The sequence below is a fragment of the Dendrobates tinctorius genome, unplaced genomic scaffold (genome assembly GCF_039654945.1).
Source record: "Dendrobates tinctorius isolate UK_male_01 unplaced genomic scaffold, ASM3965494v1 ptg000093l, whole genome shotgun sequence".
NCBI lineage: Eukaryota > Metazoa > Chordata > Amphibia > Anura > Dendrobatidae > Dendrobates > Dendrobates tinctorius.
In genome coordinates, this window is record NW_027361761.1 from 20,614,412 (window position 1) to 20,638,375 (window position 23,964).

The following is a 23,964-nucleotide window of genomic DNA, read 5'->3' on the forward strand; positions in this document are numbered from 1 at the left end:
TTACCCAAGTCCGGTGGCAGTACAGTCATCTGGGTGGTCACTGACCATTTTTCTAAGATGGTGCATTTGGTGCCACTCGCACGGTTGCCTTCCGCTCGTGGTCTTGCCACACTGTTCATAAAACACGTATTCCGCCTACATGGCATGCCGGACAAAATTGTTAGTGATCGGGGTCCCCAGTTCGCGTCTCGGTTCTGGAGGGAGCTCTGCAGTCTACTCAGCATCGAGCTAAACCTGTCCTCCGCTTACCATCCCGAGATGAACGGCTTAGTTGAAAGAGCCAACCAAACCTTGGTCACGTACCTGCGACATTTTGTCTCTGCCAGGCAGGATGACTGGGCATCCTTGCTACCATGGGCTGAGTTTGCCCTGAACAATGCAGTGGCCGATTCCACTGGTCAGACTCCCTTTCTTTTAAATTACGGCCAACATCCGTGCGTCCCTGTCCCGATGCCAGTGTCCTCAGCTGACTCCAGGGTGGCAGACTGGGCAGTGGAGGCTCGCGACATTTGGGATCGCACTCAGGATGCTATCCGTCCTCTAAAGAAAGGATGAGGGCGTCTGCCGACACACATCGGCGACCGGCTCCAAGCTTGTCCCCCGGCGACATGGTGAGGCTCTCTACTCGAAATATCAAGCTGCAAGTCGAGTCCCCCAAGTTCACGCCGCGATACATTGGACCTGTTAAGGTTCTCGAGCATATCAGCTTGGTGGTCTACCGCCTGGCTCTTCCTCCACACTTAGCCATTTAGGACGTCTTCCATGTGTCCCTCCTCAAACCAGTTCATATGGCCCGGTTCTCCGAGTCATCTGCCAGGTCATTCAGACTTGTCGTCTGATGAGTTCGAGGTTAACGCCATTATGGGACGCAGGATTGTCCGTAGCAAAAAATTTTTTTGGGTGGATTGGAAGGGTCATGGACCGGAGGCTCGGACCTGGGAGCCGGTGGAGAATATCCATGCTCCACTTCTGATTGCGGCCTTTGAGCGTAGTGAGGCTCGGGGGGGGGGGGCCCTAGGAGGGGGGGCCCTAGGAGGGGGGGTAATGTTAGGCATCGGATTTCTGATTCTGCACAGCAGGAATCAAGAGCCGTACATCCAGCGGTCTCCCATTCTCCTCCGACCGCTCAGGGTCCTGCTCAGCAATCTCGGCGATCTGGGCTTCCTGCTCAGACCTGCTCTGAGAGTCTGGAAGTTGCTGCCACCTCTGGTGCAGCAATGGTAGCGCAACCTGCTTTGCAGGGAACCGCTCCAGAGGCTAAGTCCTCTCACCGTGCTACTGGGCATGCCCGCAAGATGACCTCTCAGTGGAGACCAGGGGTCACATGCTCAGTTCCTGCGTCGGATCTGATTGGTCCTTCTCAAAGTACTGGAAGGTTCCGGAAGCGCATGGCTATAAAAAGCCAGCATGGCGGCTCGGCCATGCGCTAGTGTAGATTTATCTGCTATGTGTGTATGGTGACAGATGCATGTGTCTGGTGACTGACTTATTTGAAACCCCTTCCCACTGATATTACGAATTGTGACAGAGTGTTGGTATTAGTCAGTTCCAGGTAGTGGCAAGCTATGCGCCACTGTGCTCACCGCGCCTATCACTAGCGTCCGACAGTGCCCGGCCCTGTCATTAAGCGGCTGCAGTTACTGCCGCGCTGCGCTCAGCAGCGCCTCTTGGCGTTTGCGGCTGTGACACCACACACTGGCTGGCCCTGTGAAGTCAACAGGTCCAGCGTTTATACCTAATTTACATTAGGCCTTCTCTGTGCTTTTAACAGAGCCTGCCTTAAGTGCCTTGTGTGACGCTAACCCGAGCGCAGTACTCCGCCTCCTGGCGAGTCTGCCATTATTCTGCAGCGGTCTTTCCATCTACTGCACGGTGGACCCCGGGCGGCGAACGCACCTCCTATTATTTATATTTGGTGCGTTCCGCCGTCCCTAACACCCGTTTGACTGCAAAAGACCTCCAGAAAGATTTTGCAGACTCTGGAGTTGTGGTAGATTCTCATACTGATCAGAGACATCTGCACACATATGGCCTTCATGGAAGAGTCATCAGAAGAAAACCTCTCCTGCATCCTCACCATAAAATTCAGCATAAGTATGCAGAAGAACATCTAAACAAGACTGATGCCATTTGTAAACAAGTCATGTGGATAGATAAGGTTAAAATAGAACTTGTTAGCCACAATGATCAAAGGTATGTGTGGAGAAAAAAGGCATAGATTTTCAGGAAAAGAACATCTCATCAACCATTGAGAATGGGGCTGGATCAATCATGCTTTAGGGTTGTGTTGCAGCCAATGACACAGGGAACATTTCACAGGTAGAGGGAAGAATAGATTCAATGATATTTCAACCAATTCTTCATGCAAACATAACACTATGTAAAAAAAAAAGCTGCAGTTGAAAAGAGGATGTCTTCTATAAATGGATAATGGTCCTAAACACACGTTAAAATCTACAATAGAGTACCACATAAAGCTCAAGCTGAAGGTTTTACAATGGCCTACACAGTCTCCTGATCGGCACATCATTGAAAATCTGTGACTAGATCTCAAAATAGCAGAGGATGCAAGACGCCCCAGGAATCTCTCAGAACTGGAAGAATGTTCCAAGGACAAAATGATGAAAATCCCTCAAACAAGAATTGAAAGACTCTTGTCAGGCTACAAAAAGCGTTTACAAGCTGTGATACTTTCAAAAGAGGGTGTTACTAAGTATTAACCATGCAGGGTGCCCAAACTTTTCCATCGGTCCATTTTCTTTTTTCGTAATATTTACAATGTAAAAAAATGACTTTTTTTTCCATAAAATAAAAAGTAATTGTGTCATCTTTAACTTGGGTTACTTGACGCCACCTCATATATTACATATATATAAAAATGTATGTATGTAATATATGAGGCGGTGTCAAATTGTCATCATTAATTTAGCACAACCCCCATCTGTGGACGTTGGGCACTCAGAGCATCCTCATGGAGTCGATTTCTAACCGTTTGTGCAGACACATGCACATTTGTGTCCTGCTGGAGGTCATTTTGCAGGGCTCTGGCAGTGCTCCTCCTGTTCCTCCTTGCACAAAGGCTGAGGTAGCGGTCCTTCAGCTGGGTTGTTGCCCTCCTACGGCCCCCTCCAAGTCTCCTGGTCTACTGGCCTGTCTCCTTGTAGTGCCTCCAGCCTCTGCACACTACGCTGACAGACACAGCAAACCTTCTTGCCACAGCTCGCATTGATGTGCCATCCTGGATGAGCTGCACTACCTGAGCCACTTGTGTGGGTTGTAGAGTCCGTCTTACGCTACCACGAGTGTGACAACCAACATTCAAAAGTGACCAAAACATCAGCCAGAAAGCATTGGTACTGAGATGTGGTCTGTGGACCCCACCTGCAGAACCACTCCTTTATGGAGGGCGTCTTGATAATTGCCAATAATTTCCATCTGATGTCTATTCCATTTCCACAACAGCATGTGAAATTGATTGTCAATCAGTGTTGCTTCCTAAGTGGACAGTTTGATTCCACAGAAGTTTGATTTACTTGGAGTTATATTCTGTTGTTTAAGTGTCTGGGATGATTTAGCGAATCCTGCTTTGAGCAGGGGGTTGGACCAGATGGCCCAGGAGGTCCCTTCCAACTCTACGATTCTATGATTCTGTTCCCTTTATTTTTTTGAGCAGTATATATATATATATATATATATATATATTGTGGTGTAGTGACCACTGTGTCCACTAGGGGGCGCTGTATGGATGTCCCAGGAGAGTGGATGAATGGCAAGATACTGAATGGCCGTCATGTATCTCAAGGTGGGTGGCCTTGAGATGGAGATTTATGTGTGTGTTAATCAGCAGTGATACTGCTGAGGTGCTGGTTCAATGTGTCAGGGACTAGTTACCTACAAACCCACCCAGGGTGTGTGTTTAATAATGCTATTGTAAAGTGTGTGTGTGTGTGTGTGTGTGTGTGAAGGACCTGTGATGAGGTCATAGTCATGTGACCCGGTGGGCGTGGCTATGGACCATATAATGTGGCCAGGGTAGGTCACATGGGGTGAATGCAGGGACCCGATTGGTCCATTTGGAAGGTCTTGTGTGGCTACCTTCCTGACAGCACGTGTGGACGCTGTGTTTTAATGGCTGCAAGTGCCTGAGTTCCCTGGAGGGAATGAATGTCTGCAGTATGGAGAAGCAGCCATGAGAGAACCCTGACGGGGTGAGATACAACTGTGAGGCTCAAAAGCCTGCGTATTGGACATTGCTAACAGAGTGAAGCTCTGTCATGGACGCTATGCCGTTTATATGATCTTTATGTTGCTGGTCATGGTTTATGATGCCTAATAAACCGCATGGACTGTTATGATTTTATGGAAAATCTGTGCCGGATCTGATTTTGTGGCTGCTGAGCGAGTATCCCCTACTTAAATGACAGCGCTACCTCACAATATATACACATACACACACGTGTGTGTGTGTGTGTGTGTATGTGCATAATGTGTATATTATATATAAATATACACAAACATACACACATTATATAGGTATGTAATATATGAGGTTTCAAATAACGTTGTAGTTAAATTGTCATCAATAATATATATATATATATATATATATATATATATATATATATATATATATACATACATACACACACACACAGTATATATATTGTAAATCAGTTTGTTTTTTTTAATAGCCGCAAAAAATTAAAATTATTGCCAATTTTTGATTACTAAAATGCAATCATTGCATAACTGCACTGATATGAAAAACAAAACAAAAATCCAACTGACCAGCTCCTTCAACAGAATGAGGCAAGTCTTTTGATGCATTACAAAACCTATTATATATATATATATATATATATATATATACACTCACTGGCCACTTTATTAGGTACACCTGTCCAACTGTGTGTTAAGACTTAATTTCTAATCAGCCAATCACATGGCGGCAACTCAGTGCATTTAGGCATGTAGACATGGTCAAGACAATCTCCTGCAGTTCAAACCGAGCATCAGTATGGGGAAGAAAGGTGATTTGAGTGCCTTTGAACGTGGCATGATTGTTGGTGCCAGAAGGGCTGGTCTGAGAATTTCAGAAACTGCTGATCTACTGGGATTTTCACGCACAACCATCTCTAGGGTTTACAGAGAATGGTCCGAAAAAGAAAAAAAATCCAGTGAGCGGCAGTTCTGTGGCCGGAAATGCCTTGTTGATGCCAGAGGTCAGAGGAGAATGGGCAGACTGGTTCGAGCTGATAGAAAGGCAACAGTGACTCAAATTGCCACCCGTTACAACCAAGGTAGGCAGAAGAGCATCTCTGAACGCACAGTGCGTCGAACTTTGAGGCAGATGGGCTACAGCAGCAGAAGACCACACTGGGTACCACTCCTCTCAGCTAAGAACAGGAAACTGAGGCTACAATTTGCACAAGCTCATCGAAATTGGACAGTAGAAGATTGGAAAAACGTTGCCTGGTCTGATGAGTCTCGATTTCTGCTGCGACATTCGGATGGTTGGGTCAGAATTTGGCGTAAACAACATGAAAGCATGGATCCATCCTGCCTTGTATCAACGGTTCAGGCTGGTGGTGGTGGTGTCATGGTGTGGGGAATTTTTTCTGGGCACTCTTTGGGCCCCTTGGTACCAATTGAGCATCGTTGCAACGCCACAGCCTACCTGAGTATTGTTGCTGACCATGTCCATCCCTTTATGACCACAATGTACCCAACATCTGATGGCTACTTTCAGCAGGATAATGCGCCATGTCATAAAGCTCGAATCATCTCAGATTGGTTTCTTGAACATGACAATGAGTTTACTGTACTCAAATGGCCTCCTCAGTCACCAGATCTCAATCCAATAGAGCATCTTTGGGATGTGGTGGAACGGGAGATTCGCATCAGGGATGTGCAGCCGACAAATCTGCGCCAACTGTGTGATGCCATCATGTCAATATGGTCCAAAATCTCTGAGGAATGCTTCCAGCACCTTGTTGAATCTCTGCCACGAAGAATTGAGGCAGTTCTGAAGGCAAAAGGGGGTCCAACCCCTTACTAGCATGGTGTACCTAATAAAGTGGCCAGTGAGTGTATATATATATATATATATATATATATATATATATATATATATATATATATATATATATATATATATATATATATATATATATATATATACACACACACACACACACACACACACACACACACACACAGTCAACCAACGACTGTTGATTGGCTGCAGCATTCACATTTTATCAGAGCAGAACAATATTTGCATTGGTTTTATTACATGGCATACTTCTATGCCGCATCTCGCTGCTGCTCACCATTCCATACCTCTCTATGCAGTTTCCTTCAGGTAAACCTGGACCGTGAAGAAGGCGGGTTTTACCGCTGAAACGCGTAGTCCTATCTGCACTACTTTCCTGCGTTATTGCTGTTTTGAACTGCTTGGACCATTGTATTTTAATGGATTTATCAATAAAAAGAAAGAGAAAATAATTTTTTAACAGCATCCTGGATTGCTCACGCTATTGCTGGACTTTGCTTTGTCGTTGTTCACATTTGTATGGATGGACTCCTACATCCAGATCCGGGCACAACGGAGTTAACCAGGTCAGCTGAGGTTCCAGGTGGTTCACAGGAGTGAGCTGGTCTACATTGTTGGATATATATATATATATATTTTTTTTTTTATATCACAGAATTAAAATGTCTTTAACATTATTGAGTTACTGATCATTTGAAATATTTTTCATCGGTTTACTGCTAAGACATGACTCCGATCTCCATGAACCTTGGCTGAATACGGATTTTCCATGGCTACACCATAGTGATTCCATCTTTCGGACAGCGGTGATGAGCGCGGCTTCTTTATCTCAGTGCACTACAATTACACGTGTTTCGCATGGGATAGTGGCCAGTGTGCGGTGGAGTGGACATGTATCGCAGACCACAGATGTCACCGGCCCCTTGGCGTCCACTCAAAATCCTATTGTGACTTCGGTAGACACAAGAATTCGGTAACGTGACTTCCCAATATACTACACAGAAGCCGAACGTCATCTTGTCCGGCAAGGACTCACATGAAACCTCTTATTTCTGCGCCCTCTGTCAATCCGCAGCTCAGCAGTTTTTGTTCTTTTTTAGATATATTTTTCTTCAGCACATTTATACGGAGCCTTGATTATAATTTTTAGGTCTAAAAATGTCTTTATCGCAAACCTCTCATTTACTGGAATCACTGTGATCTCAAGTACCAGTCACTTAATGTTTTGCAGATGCAGCCGGCTACGATTCAACTGAGCTCCAGGGGCGGAATTAAAGTTAGAACCAACTGGGGCTTTGTTTTTTTTTAATTATCTAATTTTTTTTCTCAATTTTCAAAAAGAAATAGAAAATAAAAAAAAAACAAAAACCACCATCTAACATTTGCCACTTATCTATAAACGAGTATAAAGTTGTCAAAAGGACTGAACTGTCCCCGTCGTATGACCGCGCTCCATGTGCTCCTTTCTTTACTACTGTTGCTGTGACCTTTCCGTGCTCTTCGTCACTTCTTCACCACGGTTTGGTCAGTCCTTACTCATTACAATCCTGCCCACAATGTATTTCTAGGAACCGAGCAGTAAGTGTGTGGGAAGCAGCTGATGCCGTCATCGTGTTATTAGATGGAGAAGTAAATTGGGGCTCTATTCAGGGCAGAATACTTGTGACAATGTGCAATTCACTTCATTCTATGATTATAGTTATTTATAGCATTGGGTCCGGAGAAATCTCGCTGCAAACAACTTGTTTTCCACTGAAATGCTGAGTAATAAGCAGATACGGCTTCTGCGAGCTACGAAAAGGTCATCAACAATACAAACAAAAAAAGAGATAAAAAGCAAAAAATCCCGAGTAAAATACAGGCAGTGAAAATGTGCACAAATGTGTGACAGTCAGAGGGCGTAGATAGATAAAGACAGTTGCTATTACATAAAGAGGATAAAAGGAGGATAGATCAATAGATTCACTGTGTGCAGAAACATTAGGCAAATTCTATTTCTGACGACTAATTTTATTAATGCTCAACTCCAGTTCTGTCGTTCAATCCAAAACGTTAATAAAATTGAAACCTGAATATGTAAAGTGAACCAGTCAGCTACAGGCATTGTCAGGTTGGTGTTGTTACACTGATTAAAATGATACCTGGGGTGAAGAAATCAGTCTTGTGGTTCTTGTGTAATCAGTGTTAGAAATTGTCGGCTAATGATATGCCCGTGCTCTGGGGCGGGACTGTAGGAAGAGTCTTATCTTCCTGCTCTAAACGAGAGAAACCAAGTTAAGACCTGCCCACAGGTCACCCCGAAGCACAAACATGTTCCTCATCATAGAGACAGACTGTTTGTGCTCTGGGGCAGACATGTAGGCAAAGTCTTATCTAATGTAGAGCAATAGGCCAGAGAAACAAAGGAGAGACCTTCTCACAGGCTGCCACGAAGCACAACCATGTTCCTCATCATAGAGACAGACTGTTTGTGCTCTGGGGCGGGAATGTAGGCAGAGTCTTATATAGAGCACTAGGCCAGAGAAACGAAGGAGAGACCTGCCCACAGGCTGCCATGAAGCACAACCATGTTCCTCATCATAGAGACAGACTGTTTGTGCTCCGGGGCAGACATGTAGGCAGAGTCTTATCTACTGTAGAGCAATAGGCCAGAGAAACGAAGGAGAGACCTTCTCACAGGCTGCACGAAGCACAACCATGTTCCTCATCATAGAGACAGACGGCTAGCGCTCTGGGGCGGGAATGTAGGCAGATTCTCAGCTAGAGCACTAGGCCAGAGAAACGAAGGAGAGACCTGCCCACTGGCCGCCATGGAGCACGACCATTTTCCTCATCATAGAGACAGACGGCTAGTGCTCTGGGGCGGGAATGTAGGCAGAGTCTTATCTAGAACACTAGGCCAGAGTAATGAAGGAGAGACCTGTCCAATGGCCGCCACAGAGCACAACCATGTTCCTCATCATGGAGACAGACGGCTAGCGCTCTGGGGCGGGAATGTAGGCAGAGTCTTATCTAGAACACTAGGCCAGAGAAATGAAGGAGAGACCTGCCCACTGGCCGCCACGGAGCACAACCATATTCCTCATCATAGAGACAGACGGCTAGTGCTCTGGGGAGGGAATGTAGGCAGAGTCTTATCTAGAACACTAGGCCAGAGAAATGAAGGAGAGACCTGCCCACTGGCCGCCACGGAGCACAACCATATTCCTCATCATAGAGACAGACGGCTAGTGCTCTGGGGCGGGAATGTAGGCAGAGTCTTATCTAGAACACTAGGCCAGAGTAATGAAGGAGAGACCTGTCCAATGGCCGCCACAGAGCACAACCATGTTCCTCATCATGGAGACAGACGGCTAGCGCTCTGGGGCGGGAATGTAGGCAGAGTCTTATCTAGAACACTAGGCCAGAGAAATGAAGGAGAGACCTGCCCACTGGCCGCCACGGAGCACAACCATATTCCTCATCATAGAGACAGACGGCTAGTGCTCTGGGGAGGGAATGTAGGCAGAGTCTTATTTTGGTGCTCTAGGCCAGAGAAACGAAGGAGAGACCTGCCCACAGGTCACCCCCAAGCACAATCATGTTCCTCATCATAGAGACAGAGAGAGAGAGAGAGAGACTGTTTGTGCTTCCGGGCGGTCTTTGCATGTACACTGGTGTCACCCTATTTAGTATTTTCTTTGATGTCACGAACAACTTTGTTTCTCTAGGGGTGTTCTCATTTTCAATCAGTTATTGCAAGTAAGCCGATCTTTGGAGTCTCTTGCCATATTAACTCTTGACTGCCATTGTTTACCCTACAGAAGAGTAATTATTCTACGACTTCGCTCGTATACTCTGTTTTTCTGTATTCACATACAGAATTTCACATTAACTATACAAAACTAAAAAAAAAAATGGAAAAAGGAACACAAACTTACAAAAACTGAGCTGCCGACTTTCACAGAATTCAGCATACTGGGCAGAGTCCATGTTCCGCGTTTGTTTTTCAGCTCTCTAAAGGAAAGAAAAAAAACATACATTTAATTGTTTTAAGATATAAGTTGTCCCAATTTTTTACTGTTCTGTAAATGCAATGGGAATGGTTTACGGGGTACTGAACAAGCTTTTTTTTTAAATACGCTTAAGGCACTGAAACGCCCTGCAGATCAGTGGGGATCCTGATCCTGACACCCTTACCGATCGCTCAAAAGAAGCTTAGGAGGCAGGAGCACAAATAGTGTGGATTTTGGTGCAGATTCTAAAACAGTAGTATCTGTGCCTTGGTTCCCCGGCTGATCTCGATTCTTCTAGCTCCTGTGACAAACCATGCGATTGCTGCAGTGATCATAGCTCGTACCAGCAAACAGTGACCGGCAAAAGACCAAGCAAAGGGAACACCGGAGGTTTAAATCAGCTACTAAAGAATCTGATTGCAGAATTTTTTCCCTTTACCCATCAAAAAAGAAAATTGTTTTATGCAATAGTTATCCCATCTCCACGTCATAGGTCACTTTCCATGGTTTGCAGCATTTGGATGAGACTTGTTGAAATCTCATCGACTTTCCAGCTACTGTATTACCCTATGGAATTAGAGTGCACACATCCCACAGAGACAATCCGCTGCAGGAAAAATAAAAAAAGAGCAGGCGTAGGAAATCAAATTCTCCAGAGCTGCTCTTCTTAATGCAGTCATTAGCTGCAGAATATATTACTGCTATAAAAATAAAAATTCTTCTTCTTCTTCTTATTATTATTATAATAGCTTTAAATAATAGTTTCAATTGTGTCGGAAGACAAAGGAAAGAGAAAAGAGAGAAAAAGGGAGAGGAGATAAGTGAGGGAAAAAAAGAGTAAAAAAGAAAGAGAGGAGGGAAGGGAGGGTAGAACAGAGAATGGGAGGGGACTGGAGAGGAGGGGAGATGAATTCTCCAATAATACATTCCCTTTAACTTTATAACAGCATAAAATATTTTTGGAGGAAATATGAAAAAAATAAAATTGTGAAACTGAACCAACCGTAAGAAAAAGAAAAAGCGTCTTGAAGATGATTTATTTTGCATCTCCTCGGCTGGCCCAGATATTTTAATTCAGGATATAGTTCTGTTTTTTTTTTATGTGGGTTTGATTTGGATGAAGATCAGATGCCACATTATTCTGAAATAAACTGTAACATCTTCTGACAAATATTCACATCCAAATGTCCCATGATATTACATGCTTTTCCTCAAGGAGAGGCAGCATTATTTTATCTCGATCCAACTGGAATTTGGTCTCAAACTTTTGAAATGTGTTAAAAGTCTCGTTTATTCAATAGAAACGGTAACAGATAATTGGATTGCGCCAGTAGCTAAGATGGAAATTCGTTACAAGGATATCATATCACCAAGAAGCTTCCATCTGCGAACAGGCTGGGAGCTCGGTACTTGAAACGCGGCTGAAAATGCATCCAAAGTCCATTCCATCACGTCAAGAAGATTCTGTGTCAAATCAGTTCTTAATCAGATGTGTCACCAACCAGAAAGCCTTTATCGGAGGAGGCCTCGGCAAACTGATCTGAGGATCTGGATTATTTTTCTATTTTTGCTGAATTCTAGATGAAATCTTACATTTTTTCTTGCACTCCAGGGTCCAAATATCGAGAGTCCTTTCCTGCACAAGTATCGCTTACAAAAAGAGCCCCGTCATTTTCTATTGAAAAACCTGGTTGGACATTCATTTTTGCCACCATTTCCAAAACCACTTCTGTACGTGACATTACTTTATTGTAATTTTTTTGTTAAGAGAATTCTACTCAAAAAACCTCATTAGCAGACTTAGTGTGAATATATTTGTACATCCTATTCCATCGGCCATGATGGTGGCCCATGTCTGTGGTGGTCCATGTCTGCGGCACAGTAGCGAGAGTGCCGCCACATACCTGCCGTCATATACGGCTCTTCTATGGATTAATCGGCCTGTCCTGTCACAACATCATCATTATGGCGTAACGTTCAAGTGAGGTTGTGCCAAGCCAGCTATTCAAAAGAAGAGCCGGGGATGATGGCAGGGACGAGGCAGTTCTCCAGACCTTGTGCTGGAGCCACAGGACACCATCTGATGGAATGGGAGTTGCGAATCGATTCATGCCACCTCTACTCATTAGCCGGCCTGACGTGATGTCGCAAGTGTGTCTTGCCAGGCCTGCTCCCACGCGAAGACCACAGGCCATTGTCATGACAGAGAGATTGGGATGTGCAAATAAGCTTTCGCCAACTCTGCAACATGAATTAAAGTTTCTGCCCAAGATAAGTTAGATTTTTACAATTTGGATCCACTTTGTGAGAACATACACGTAGGCTAAACTTCCCGTCATCTTCACCTTTTTTTCAAGAAAATTAATTAATCTAGGAGATGTAGACTTTACAATGCAGCTCAGTATTTTTTAACTGCAGACTTCATAGTTTTCCATTAAACAAAGCACCAACGTTTCTTTTTCACTAGAGAGCAGTCTCGGCAACAGAAACGTCATCTTAAGAAAAAAAAAAATACAAATCTGCTCCTTAATTACGAATCCGTCATTAGGTGTAATTAGCTGGCCTAGCTGCTCCTGAGCCATTTCCTTACATGCAGCTACATAAACATGGAAGCCGGAATACTCTTGAAGTGCTCCAGAACATAAGCGAGGCTCACGGTGGCTCGCCTCGTTGCAGGGCAGAAATCAGATCTAAGCGCTCTCAATCTATTTATTTTTGTTCTACTCCAATGGGCACTTAGCTAGCCAGGAACTGAAACCTACTGAAAGAAAAACAACATTAAGGTAAAAAATTTATCCTAAGAAAGTAATTTAAACCTGAATTAAAATTAAAACAAAACTGGAAATAGTAAAATATTCAATGTCAAAAGCAAATGGTTGTAATGTCTAAAGAAATGGGGGCGGAAAAAAACCAAAATTTCCTGCACAATAATTGGACCTTGTTTGGCAGTGGAGTCACGGGAGGACAGGAATGGGTGGACATTCAGCACACAACATTAGAAGTGGTCTTCAACTATTGGATTTCTAGCTGTTATGAAACAACCAATCGCAAAAGGCCTTGTCCCAAGTCTTATCGTTCATCCACAGGATAAGTAATACATGTCTGATCACAGATTGTCCTACTGCTGGGACCACCAACGTTTTTAGAGACCAGCGATTGCTTATTTTGCCTATCAATGCAAGTGGACTTGGGCTCCATGTACGGATAAGATCTCCACACCCTCACACAATCAGAAAAGTATCCTCCATTTTGACATAATACAAACAAATGTGTCCTCCCTCTGCGGCTGATGTTCCTTCCTGTGCCTATTGGTTTACTATAACTCAGTACAAACCCATGTGGGCACACTGAGGGCCTTATAGGCTGCATGAGTATTCAGGTAGTTTGTGTTCATGCCACTACTGTCATATCTTACCAATTTTCTGGGCACTGGGGCTTTTTCATCTGTGAGTCTGCTGATATACAGCAGAATGCAGTGGAATAGCCGAGCTAGGTATCTTCATCTGTCAGTCTGCTAACATACCCAGTAATGCTCACTGCTTGGCTCTGCTGCATCTTCATCTGTGGGTCTTCTGAAATACCCAGCTCTGCTATTCCACTGGGCTCTGCGGCATCTTCATCTGCCAGTATGCTGACATAATGAGCTGTGCTATTTTGCTTGGCTCTGCTGCATTATCATCTGTGGGTCTGCTGAAATACCCAGGTCTGCTTCATCTTCATATGTGAATCTGCTAAAATATCCAGCTCTGCTATTCTGCTGGGCTCCGCAGCATCATAATTTAGCACTGCTTCACTGCTGAACTCTGCTGAATCTTCATCTGTGAGTCTCCTGACATAGTCTGCACTGGATCTCTGGCTGCCTTATGGTCCACTACAGGATCCATTATTCCAGCTGCCATCCAGACTTTACAACATTCGCTATTTCTACTGATTTATTTCATAGGCTGACCCCTTATTTCTAGCTATTGTCATAAGACATTCCCGGTAAACTAACATTCCGTAACTATATAATCTGTCTTTAAAACTTTATCAGTATACTTATTCATAATTAAAATTTCTCCCAAACACTGGCATTCTAGACCTCTAGTCAGGCAGGTATGGCAATCTGTGGAACCACCGGTGGTGACTTTCCGTTTGTATTCATCTCACCTGAACACGCCGAAAGACTGAGCATTCCCAAATTAATAAGAAACACAGTTATGGTGGACTGCCAATTGTAAGTTTCCAGACAAAAGCTGGCCATACACACATAATAAAATCTAACAACCCTCCCAGATCAGTAGGAGGAGCCGTGACAACCCATAAGCCAATGAAGGACCCATTAGAAATCCTTGAAACATAATTAGGGATATAAGTCAAACTGGATACACCAATTAGTAAAAGCAGCTTTGGGCTTCAAGCCCATCATCAGCAAAAAAAAAAACAGGGACTTAGCTGGGCTAAAAAGCCATTGACTCAACTCTCTCATTAAAAATTTTCCATTTGTAAATCTCTAATACAACAAAAAGTTAAGGCATGGGAAAATAGAGAAGGAAAAAAAAGTAAGTGGGGAGGTGGGATTGTAGAATTGGCTGTTGGTCCCTCCCACCCATTTCCGTCAACTGTTTCTTGCAATGTCCTACATGATGGCAGACATGTCAAAGAGCTTATTGTTAGTGGGCAGTTCAGGGCTAATAAGGGGTTATGTCAGAGTCTTTTTAGGTCCCTTTTAGTAGGAACGCAATAAAAATTGAAATTACTTTAAAAAAGGCAAATTACATAGGTGAACACGTGCCAGCATTTCAGAATGAATTCCAGTAGCAGAAGATTGAGGTTCTATCACGAGGAGCAGTCACGTTGTATTACCAGAATGTGAAGCGCTTTATTCTTTTCTCGTTAGTTTAGACATTAGCTACAAAAGGCAAAACAAAAAGAATCCAGCAAAATATAAAGTATTTTAAAGCATTTTTCAACTGAGAACCAAAGCCTTCATCAGGTGAGGAAGCTCTTTGTCTGATGAAGACTTTGGTTAAAAGTCAAAAACGTGTTAGTTTAGCACTTTTAATTCTTGATATTTTATTGTATTCTTTTGTTTTACCTTTTTATAACTAATGAATAAGCCAACGAGAAAGGAATGAAGAATCTCCTTCTTCTACTATTTCATTTTATCTGCTATATCCACGGTAGTCCAACCAAGGAAACCGAGATATAGAGACAGGTCGCAGCCAATACAGAATGGTGCTTTTTTGCATTGCTCACATCGAGTCTTCTTCTCTTTTTCACTTCTTTATCTGGGGAGCACCTGCCTTCTCCTTTTTTAGATATAGTAATATTTTAGAATGGACTTTCTTAACCCAAATTGGGACAACCAAAATCATTCAAAAGGGAGTTGGTAGACAATTAAGACTCTTCGCTTTTTCACGGTCTTGAGATCCAAAGACTTTTGTTCTAAAAGTCCAAACTACCATACATATTTTCAATCTGTCCAACCAAAATTGCATTTCTTTCAGTTTCTCCGTATGAAGGTCTACAATGTGTAGAAGTTCAGAACTGATATCTTCAGTTGTTACCTCTACAGTCCACCTCACCACAAAGGGAAAATCTTGGCATCGAGAAGGCCCATGTGATTGCTGGGCATGCTTACAAAAACAAACCAAAAGAAAAAGGACCAGCGACCTTGCTGATTTACTCACAACTCAAAGGAAAAGCAAAATACTCCCGAGAAAAAAAAAAATAAAGCAATAAACAAAATTTAAAGAAAAAAAAATCAAAAACATGAGGGAGGTTTCAGCCAATATTAAACCCACAGACTAAACAGCACTAATTATAGTCACAGTTCAGGCCACTATCGTGTGACTGACTGTAAAACGTCTCAAAGTGTGCCCAGATTTATTCCTTGTTTTTGAGAATTTATAGTAAATGAGTAAAGATGAAAAAAAATTGTATGAGAATCACACGTGAGATGATAGCATTTCCCGGCTGTGGACAATCCATACTTGCAAGGAAGCCTTTAAAGAGGACTCTACCAACTTTTTCATGTTGAACTGGACACACCAAATAAGAGCGGCTGTAAAGTGGAATAAACAGTTTTTCTTTGTTGTTTTGTGTTTTTTTTTTTTTTTATTTTGCCTCACCATTATGGATAAATCAAAGTATTGGTACCTAAACAGTTAATTTCTTAGTCCAGGTGCGTGATACCAGAGAGATTTCACTGGGAACATGTAATTCTTCCCGTTTCTGATGCTCACTATTGATAAACAGGTAGCAACATGCTCCCACAATAGCTTAGAACAGGCTCAGTTTGAAACAAGTATTGACTAACAGTCTGCTCTCCCCACTGCAGAGTGATGAACATGTGCAGGAGAAGAGCAGACCAGAGTGCCATTTTCAACTCAGCTCTCATCTCCTGCAGTGTGGGGGGGAAGGACTGTGCTGAAGAGTTAAATTTCATTACAAATATATCTATTATCTCTTGGGGCTGAGCACGTTCTAAGTTATTGTGGGGGCGTTTTCTTTTTTCCCCATTGTGTTGGTGCCTGCTTATGATTGGCTAGCATCAGAAACAGGAAGAAGTACACACCTCCAGTGAAATCTCTCTGGTAATGCCCACTTAGACTTTAAGGGTATGTGCACACGCTGCAGATTCTGCTGCGTTTACAGTACAATGAAAGTGAACCTAAAATCAGAAACGCTGTGCACATGCTGTGGATTTTTCCACGCGGATTTGCTGCGGGTTCAAATCAGCAACATGTCAATTCTTTTTTGCGGATCCACGTTTTTACACCTGCTCCACTATAGGAAAACGCAGGTGTAAAAACGCAGGGGAAATCCGCACAAAATCTGCACTAAATCCGCAGGTAAAACGCCGGTCATTTGACCTGTGGATTTAGCCAAATCCTACAGGAAAAATCTGCAGAGCAATCCGCAGCGTGTGCACATACCCTAAGAATGTTAACTATTCAGGTTTGCAAATACTGTAATATCTAAAGGCAAGTTTCACACTAGCGTTTATTCCATGCAGCGCACGGCGCCGCTAAGCCCCGCCCCCTGCCCGCCCCATCCGGTCATCGCCGCCTACTATCGCACATGGACGAATGCGATCTGCACACCCTATCTTTAGCATAGGGTGTGCAGATCGTGCGCTAGTAGGATTTTAGCGTGCGCTGCGCACTTTTGAAGGTGCCCCCGTGTGCGCAGAACGCAGGATGTTGCATTTTGGCGCGCTCGGCGCACCTTCAAAAGTGCGCAGCGCACGCTAAAATCCTACTAGCGCACCCTATGCTAAAGATAGGGTGTGCAGATCGCATGCGTCCATGTGCGATAGTAGGCGGCGATGACCGGATGGGGCGGGCATGGAGCCGGCAGGGGGCGGGGCTTAGCAGCGCCGTGCGCTGCATGGAATAAACGCTAGTGTGAAACTAGCCTAATATCTCCAAAAGTAAGGGGTGAAATGTAAAAGAAAAAAATAGTATATTTTGTTCTGAAGCCTATTACATTGTGTATCTAGTTCAACATGAAAAATTTGGTGAAAGGTCATCTATAATCATCAGAAAATTTTATGATCATACAGGATATGCAGGTTTAAAGCAAGTAAGTTATACAACTGTATTGTTTCTGGGTTGGTTACATGTTGGTTTGTAATAATAGCATTAGTCAGTATGTACAGTGGGGAAAATAAGTATTTGATGCACTGAAAGAATGGAGAGGTCTGTAATCTTTATTGTAGGTACACTTCAACTGCAAGACACAAAATCTAAAAATAAAAAACAGAAAATCAAATTGTATGATTTTTACATAATTAAATTGCATTGAGCGATTGATTGCTTGTTTCCACTTGTGAAGGGAGTGTAAGGCCTCTTTCACACATCAGTTTTTTGCCTTCAGGCGCGATCCGGCTTTTTTTTGTAAAACCGGATCCGGCGAAATGCAATGCCGGATCCAGTTTTTTCCCATTGACTTGCACTAGCGCCGGATTGCGCCGGATGGCATTGCGTTTCATCCGTTTTTTGCCGGATCCGGCTACTTGTCTCATTCCGGCGTCTGGAAAAAACGGCTACTGTAACGTTTTATGTCTCCGGCGAAAAAGCCGGAAGCGCCGGATCCGACGCTTCCGGCTTTTTGCCACAATGAAAGTCTATGGGCGCCGGATCTAGAAAAAGACGGATCCTGCCACCGGATCCGTTTTTTTAAGTCTGCGCATGCTCAGATCCAATTGGCCAGCCCCCAGGAAACAGATATAACCTGCTAGACGGATCCAGCAGAAAAACGGATCCGTTTCAACAGTTCTCCAAAATTTATGCCGGATCCGTTTTTTCTAAAAATAGCCGGATCCTGCCTGACGGCAAAAAACTGATGTGTGAAAGTAGCCTTACCGTTTAGAAGTGCACAGTGGTGTCATTACTTACGTTTCCTCTTGGAGCGACACGTCCTGGGACTTGTGGCACAAGATGCCCAACCTTATAAAAGCAAAACATGATTTTGTGATACTCTCCTGGGAGGTGTTTATATCCCCCCCATCACTGCCATCTTTATCCCCCCATCACTGCCATTTTCATCCTTCCAGGAATCCTAACTCCCACAGCAGCAGCTACACCACCGACACAAGAGAGCTCCTCACTCCAAGATGGTCTGCATAGAATAACTCTATTACCGACAGTCAGCTGATGGGTCCATGTGACTAAAGGATGATCGGAGTGGTTACCAACCAAAATCAGCTGACCAGCCTAAAAGAAGCTGCCAGAAAGAACCTGACATTAACCAGAGCTGCCACAAATTCCATAATGAATTATGACATCTACCTGCAATCTGCAATAATAATAATTTGTGTAATACTATTAGCAAATACCTCCAGCTAGAAATGTAGTATAGTTCTTCTGATTTGCAATATTACCCCATGTACAGGGCATTGAAGTACCTTATGTATCCATGGTTACAACCACTAAAAACTGTGTCACTATATGAGTGGTCATAACCATGGATACCTGCACATGGGGTAAGAATCATTGCTAATCAGAAGAACTATACATTTCTAACTGGAAGTATTTTTTTATATTATTATTATTCTTACACCTACTACATATTGGAATAGGATCTTGGAGAAGGGAATACCCCTTTAACCCCTTCATGACCAAGCCTATTTTGACCTTAATGACCAGGCCATTTTTTGCAATTCTGACCAGTGTCCCTTTATGAGGTAATAACTCAGGAACGCTTCAACGGATCCTAGCGATTCTGAGACTGTTTTTTCGTGACATATTGGGCTTCATGTTAGTGGTAAATTTAGGTTGATAATTTTTGTGTTTATTTGTCAAAAAATCAGAAATTTGGTGAAAATTTAGAAAATTTTGCAATTTTCAAATTTGAATTTTTATTCTGTTAAACCAGAGAGTTATGTGACACAAAATAGCTAATAAATAACATTTCCCATATGTCTACTTTACATCAGCACAATTTTGGAAACAAAATATTTTTTTGTTAGGAAGTTATAAGGGTTAAAAGTTGACCAGCGATTTCTCATTTTTACAATAAAATTTACAAAACCATTTTTTTTAGGGACCACCTCACATTTGAAGTCACTTTGAGGGGTCTATATGGCAGAAAATACCCAAAAGTGACACCATTCTAAAAACTGCACCCCTCAAGCTAGTCAAAACTACATTCAAGAAGATTATTAACCCTTCAGGTGTTTCACAGGAACTAAAGCAATGTGGAAAGAAAAAATGGACATTTTAATTTTTCCAACAAAAATTTTTTTTAGCATCAATTTTTTCATTTTCACATGGGAAACAGGATAAAATGGATCCTAAAATTTGTTGGGCAATTTCTCCTGAGTACAACGATACCTCATATGTGGTCATAAACCACTGTTTGGGCGCACGGCAGGGCTCAGAAGGGAAGGAGCGCCATTTGACTTTTTGAATGGAAAATATGCTGGAATATTTAGCGGTTGCCATGTCGTGTTTGGAAAGCCCCTGTGTGCATAAACATTGGAGCTCCTCCACACGTGACCCCATTTTGGAAACTAGACCCCCCAAGGAACTTATCTAGATGCATAGTGATCACTTTGAACCCCCAGGTACTTCACAAATTGATCTGTAAAAAAAAAAAAAATACTTTTTTTTCACAAAAATTTTCTTTTAGCCTCAGTTTTTTCATTTTCACATGGGCAACAGGATAAAATGGATCCTAAAATTTGTTGAGCAATTTCTCCTGAGTGCACAGATACCTCATATGTGGTCATAAACCACTGTTTGTGCGCACGGCATGGCCCGGAAGGCAAGGAGCACCATTTGACTTTTTGAATGGAAAATTAGCTCCAATCGTTATCGGACACCATGTCGCATTTGGAGAGCCCCTGTGCACCTAAACATTGGAGCTCCCCCACAAGTGACCCCATTTTGGAAACTAGACCCCCTAAGGAACTTATCTAGATGTGTAGGGAGCACTTTTAACCCCCAAGTGCTTCACAAAAGTTTATAACACAGAGCAGTGAAAATAAAAAAATGATTTTTAGCACACTATTTTTAATTTTCACAAGGCTAACAGGAGAAATTGGACCACAAATCTTGTTGTCCAGTTTGTCCTGAGTACGCTGGTACCCCATATGTGGGGGGGAACCACTGTTTGGGCACACGGCAGGGCTCAGAAGGGAAGGAGCGCCATTTGACTTTTTGAAATGCAAATTACTTCCAATCGTTAGCGGACACCATGTCGTGTTTGGAGAGCCCCTGTGTGCCTAAACATTGGAGCTCCCCCACAAATGACCCCATTTTGGAAACTAGACCCCCTAAGGAACTTATCTAGATGTGTAGTGAGCACCTTGAACCCTCAAGTGCTTCACAAAAGTTTATGACGCAGAGCCGTGAAAATAAAAAAAAAAATTTTTCCCTCAAAAAATTATTTTTTAGTGCGCAATTTTTTATTTTCACAAGGGTATCAGGATAAATTAGACCCCAAAATTTGTTGTCCAGTTTGTCCTGAGTACGCTGGTACCCCACATGTGGGGGGGAACCACTGTTTGGGCACACGTCGGGGCTCGGAAGGGAAGTAGTGACATTTTGAAATGCTGACTTTGATGGAATGGTCTGCGGGTGTCATGTTACATTTGCAGAGCCCCTGATGTACCTAAACTGTGGAACCCCCCCACAAGTGACCCCATTTTGGAGACTAGACCCCCCAAGGAACTTATCTAGATGTGTGGTGAGCACCTTGAACCCCCAAGCGCTTCACAGAAGTTTATAACGCAGAGACGTGAAAATAAAAAATATTTTTTTTTCCACAAAAAAAAAAAATGATTTTTAGCTAGCAATTTTTTTTTTCACAAGGGTAGCAGGATAAATTGGACCCCAAAAGTTGTTGTCCAGTTTCTCCTGAGTACGCTGATACCCCATATGTGGGGGATGACCACTGTTTGGGTACACGTCGCGGCTCGGAAGGGAAGTAGTGACATTATGAAATGCTGACTTTGATGGAATGGTCTGCGGGCATAATGTTACATTTGCAGAACCCCCGATATACCTAAACTATGGAACCCCCCCCCAGAAGTGACCCCATTTTGGAAACTAGACCCCCTAAGGAACTTATCTAGATGTGTGGTGAGAACCTTGAACCCCCAAGTGCTTCAGAGAAGTTTATAACGCAGAGACGTGAAAATAAAAAATATTTTTTTTTCCTCAAAAAAAATGATTTTTAGCCAGCAAATTTTTTTTCACAAGGGTAGCAGGATAAATTGGACCCCAAAAGTTGTTGTACAGTTTGTCCTGAGTACGCTGGTGCCCCATATATGGGGGGGAACTATTGTTTGGGCACACGTAAGGGCTCGGAATGGAAGTAGTGGCGTTTTGAAATGCAGACTTTGATGGAATGGTCTGCGGTCGTCATTACGTTTGCAGAGCCCCTGATGTGCCTAAACAATAGAAACCCCCCACAAGTGACCCCATTTTGGAAACTAGACCTCCCAAGTAACTTATCTAGATGCCTGGTGAGCACTTTGGACCCCTAAGTGCTTCACAGAAGTTTATAACGCAGAGACGTGAAAATTAAAAAAAAAAATTTTTTCCACAAAAATATTTTTTTTAGCCCCCAATTTTTTATTTTCTCAAGGGTACCAGGAGAAATTAGACCCCCAAAGTTGTTGTGCAATTTTTCCTGAGTACGCTGATACCCCATATGTTGGGGTAAACCACTGTTTGGGCACACGTCGGGGCTTGGAAGGGAGGAAGCACCGTTTAACTTTTTGAACGCAAAATTGGCTGGAATCAATGGTTGCACCATGTCGCGTTTGGTGACCCCCTGATGTGCCTAAACAGTGGAAACCCCTCAATTCTAACTCCAGCCCTAACCCCAACACACCCCTAACCACAGCCCTAACCCCAACACATCCCTAACCCTAATTCCAACCCTAACCATAACCCCAACAGACCCCAAACCCTAATCCCAACCCTAACCATAACCCTAACCACAAGCCTAACCCTAATTCCAACCCTAACCCTAATTCCAACCCTAACCCTAATTCCAACCCTAACCCTCTTTCCAACCCTAACCCTCTTTCCAACCCTAACCCTCTTTCCAACCCTAACCCTCTTTCCAACCCTAACCCTCTTTCCAATCCTAACCCTAACCCTCTTTCCAACCCTAACCCTCTTTCCAACCCTAACCCTAACCCTCTTTTCAACCCTAACCCTCTTTTCAACCCTAAAACTCTTTTTAACCCTAACCCTCTTTTCAACCCTAACCCTAACCCTCTTTTCAACCCTAACCCTAATGGAAAAATAAAAATAAAAATATTTTCTTTATTTTATTAGTTCTGCCTACCTATGGGGGTGATAATCGGGGGGTTTATTTACTTTTTCTTTCATTTTGATCACTGTGAGAGTGATCAAAATGAAAGAACGGAATCTGCAGCCGGCAGATTCGGGCGGGCGCACTGCGCATGCGCCCGCCATTTTCAAAGATGGCGGCGCCCATCATCCGGACCCGAGGGACATCGGGAGGGATGGGGGGACTCAGGAGGTACCGGGGGGGGTGAGGGGGGGATCGGAGGCTGGCGGGGAGCAGAGGGAATGGGAGGGGGGCAGATGATGACAGCGGCGGCAGATCGCCGCTGTCATTCAGTGGCGGGGGGGCGATCGCCGGTGGGGGGGGTGGAATCGGTGTCTCCAGCCATGTCCGATGCTACAGCAGCGTCGGACATGGCTGGATTGTAATATTTCATCAATTTTCATTGATGAAATATTACTATCGCTCTGATTGGCTGTTTCACTTTTAACAGCCAATCAGATCGATCGTAGCCACGTGGGGGCGAAGCCACGTCCCCTGTGGTGAATTACAAAGCCCCCTGTATCTGCGGGTCGGGTGACCTTTCAGTGACCCCGGTCACCCGACCCGCAGGGGGGCTTTGAAGTCATGACGCCACATAGGCGTCACTGGTCAGATTTGAACCAGGTTTCATGACGCCTATGTGGCGTCATTGGTCGTGAAGGGGTTAAGTACAGTTCAGTGTTCAGAGGAATAACTCCTGACAGTCTAGTTGCTATGTATTTTTGCTTGTTTTCTAAAAACATATATATTATAGAAATTATAGAAACTTCTAGAGATCTGAGTTGCGAGACTAAGAAATATAGTCTATGCTCAAAAGAAAAAAAAAAAAAAAAAAAAGGGAAAAAATGAATGGAGGCTCGTTCTGCCAGACGTGCTCATTAAATTCCATGCATCTGTTTTACAGCTTCTCTGACCACCAACACAGGCAGACGGTTTCACCAATTGCTTGGAATAATGTCCATGGCAAATTCTGGGGAAAATCCCTGCTTAGTCACACTACGAGGTTAGTCATGGAAAATTAACTATCCTAATAACAGGCATGTTGTGCCGCGTGGAGACCCAACTGGCAATTATTTTACACATGCTGAACAAAAGAGGAAAAAAAGTTGTACTAAA

At 43.4% G+C, this 23,964-nt stretch overlaps 1 protein-coding gene across 7 annotated transcripts in view; it reads right to left on the reverse strand.

Annotated features, from left to right (window-relative positions):
- SUPT3H (SPT3 homolog, SAGA and STAGA complex component) overlaps positions 1–23,964 on the reverse strand; it is a 578,628-nt gene that overhangs the window by 130,917 nt on the left and 423,747 nt on the right. For all 7 annotated transcript variants that reach the window (XM_073586526.1, XM_073586527.1, XM_073586528.1 and 4 more), the window contains one exon: positions 9,976–10,051. In XM_073586526.1, the coding sequence (XP_073442627.1) occupies positions 9,976–10,051 (76 nt within the window). The remainder of the gene's footprint in view (positions 1–9,975; positions 10,052–23,964) is intronic.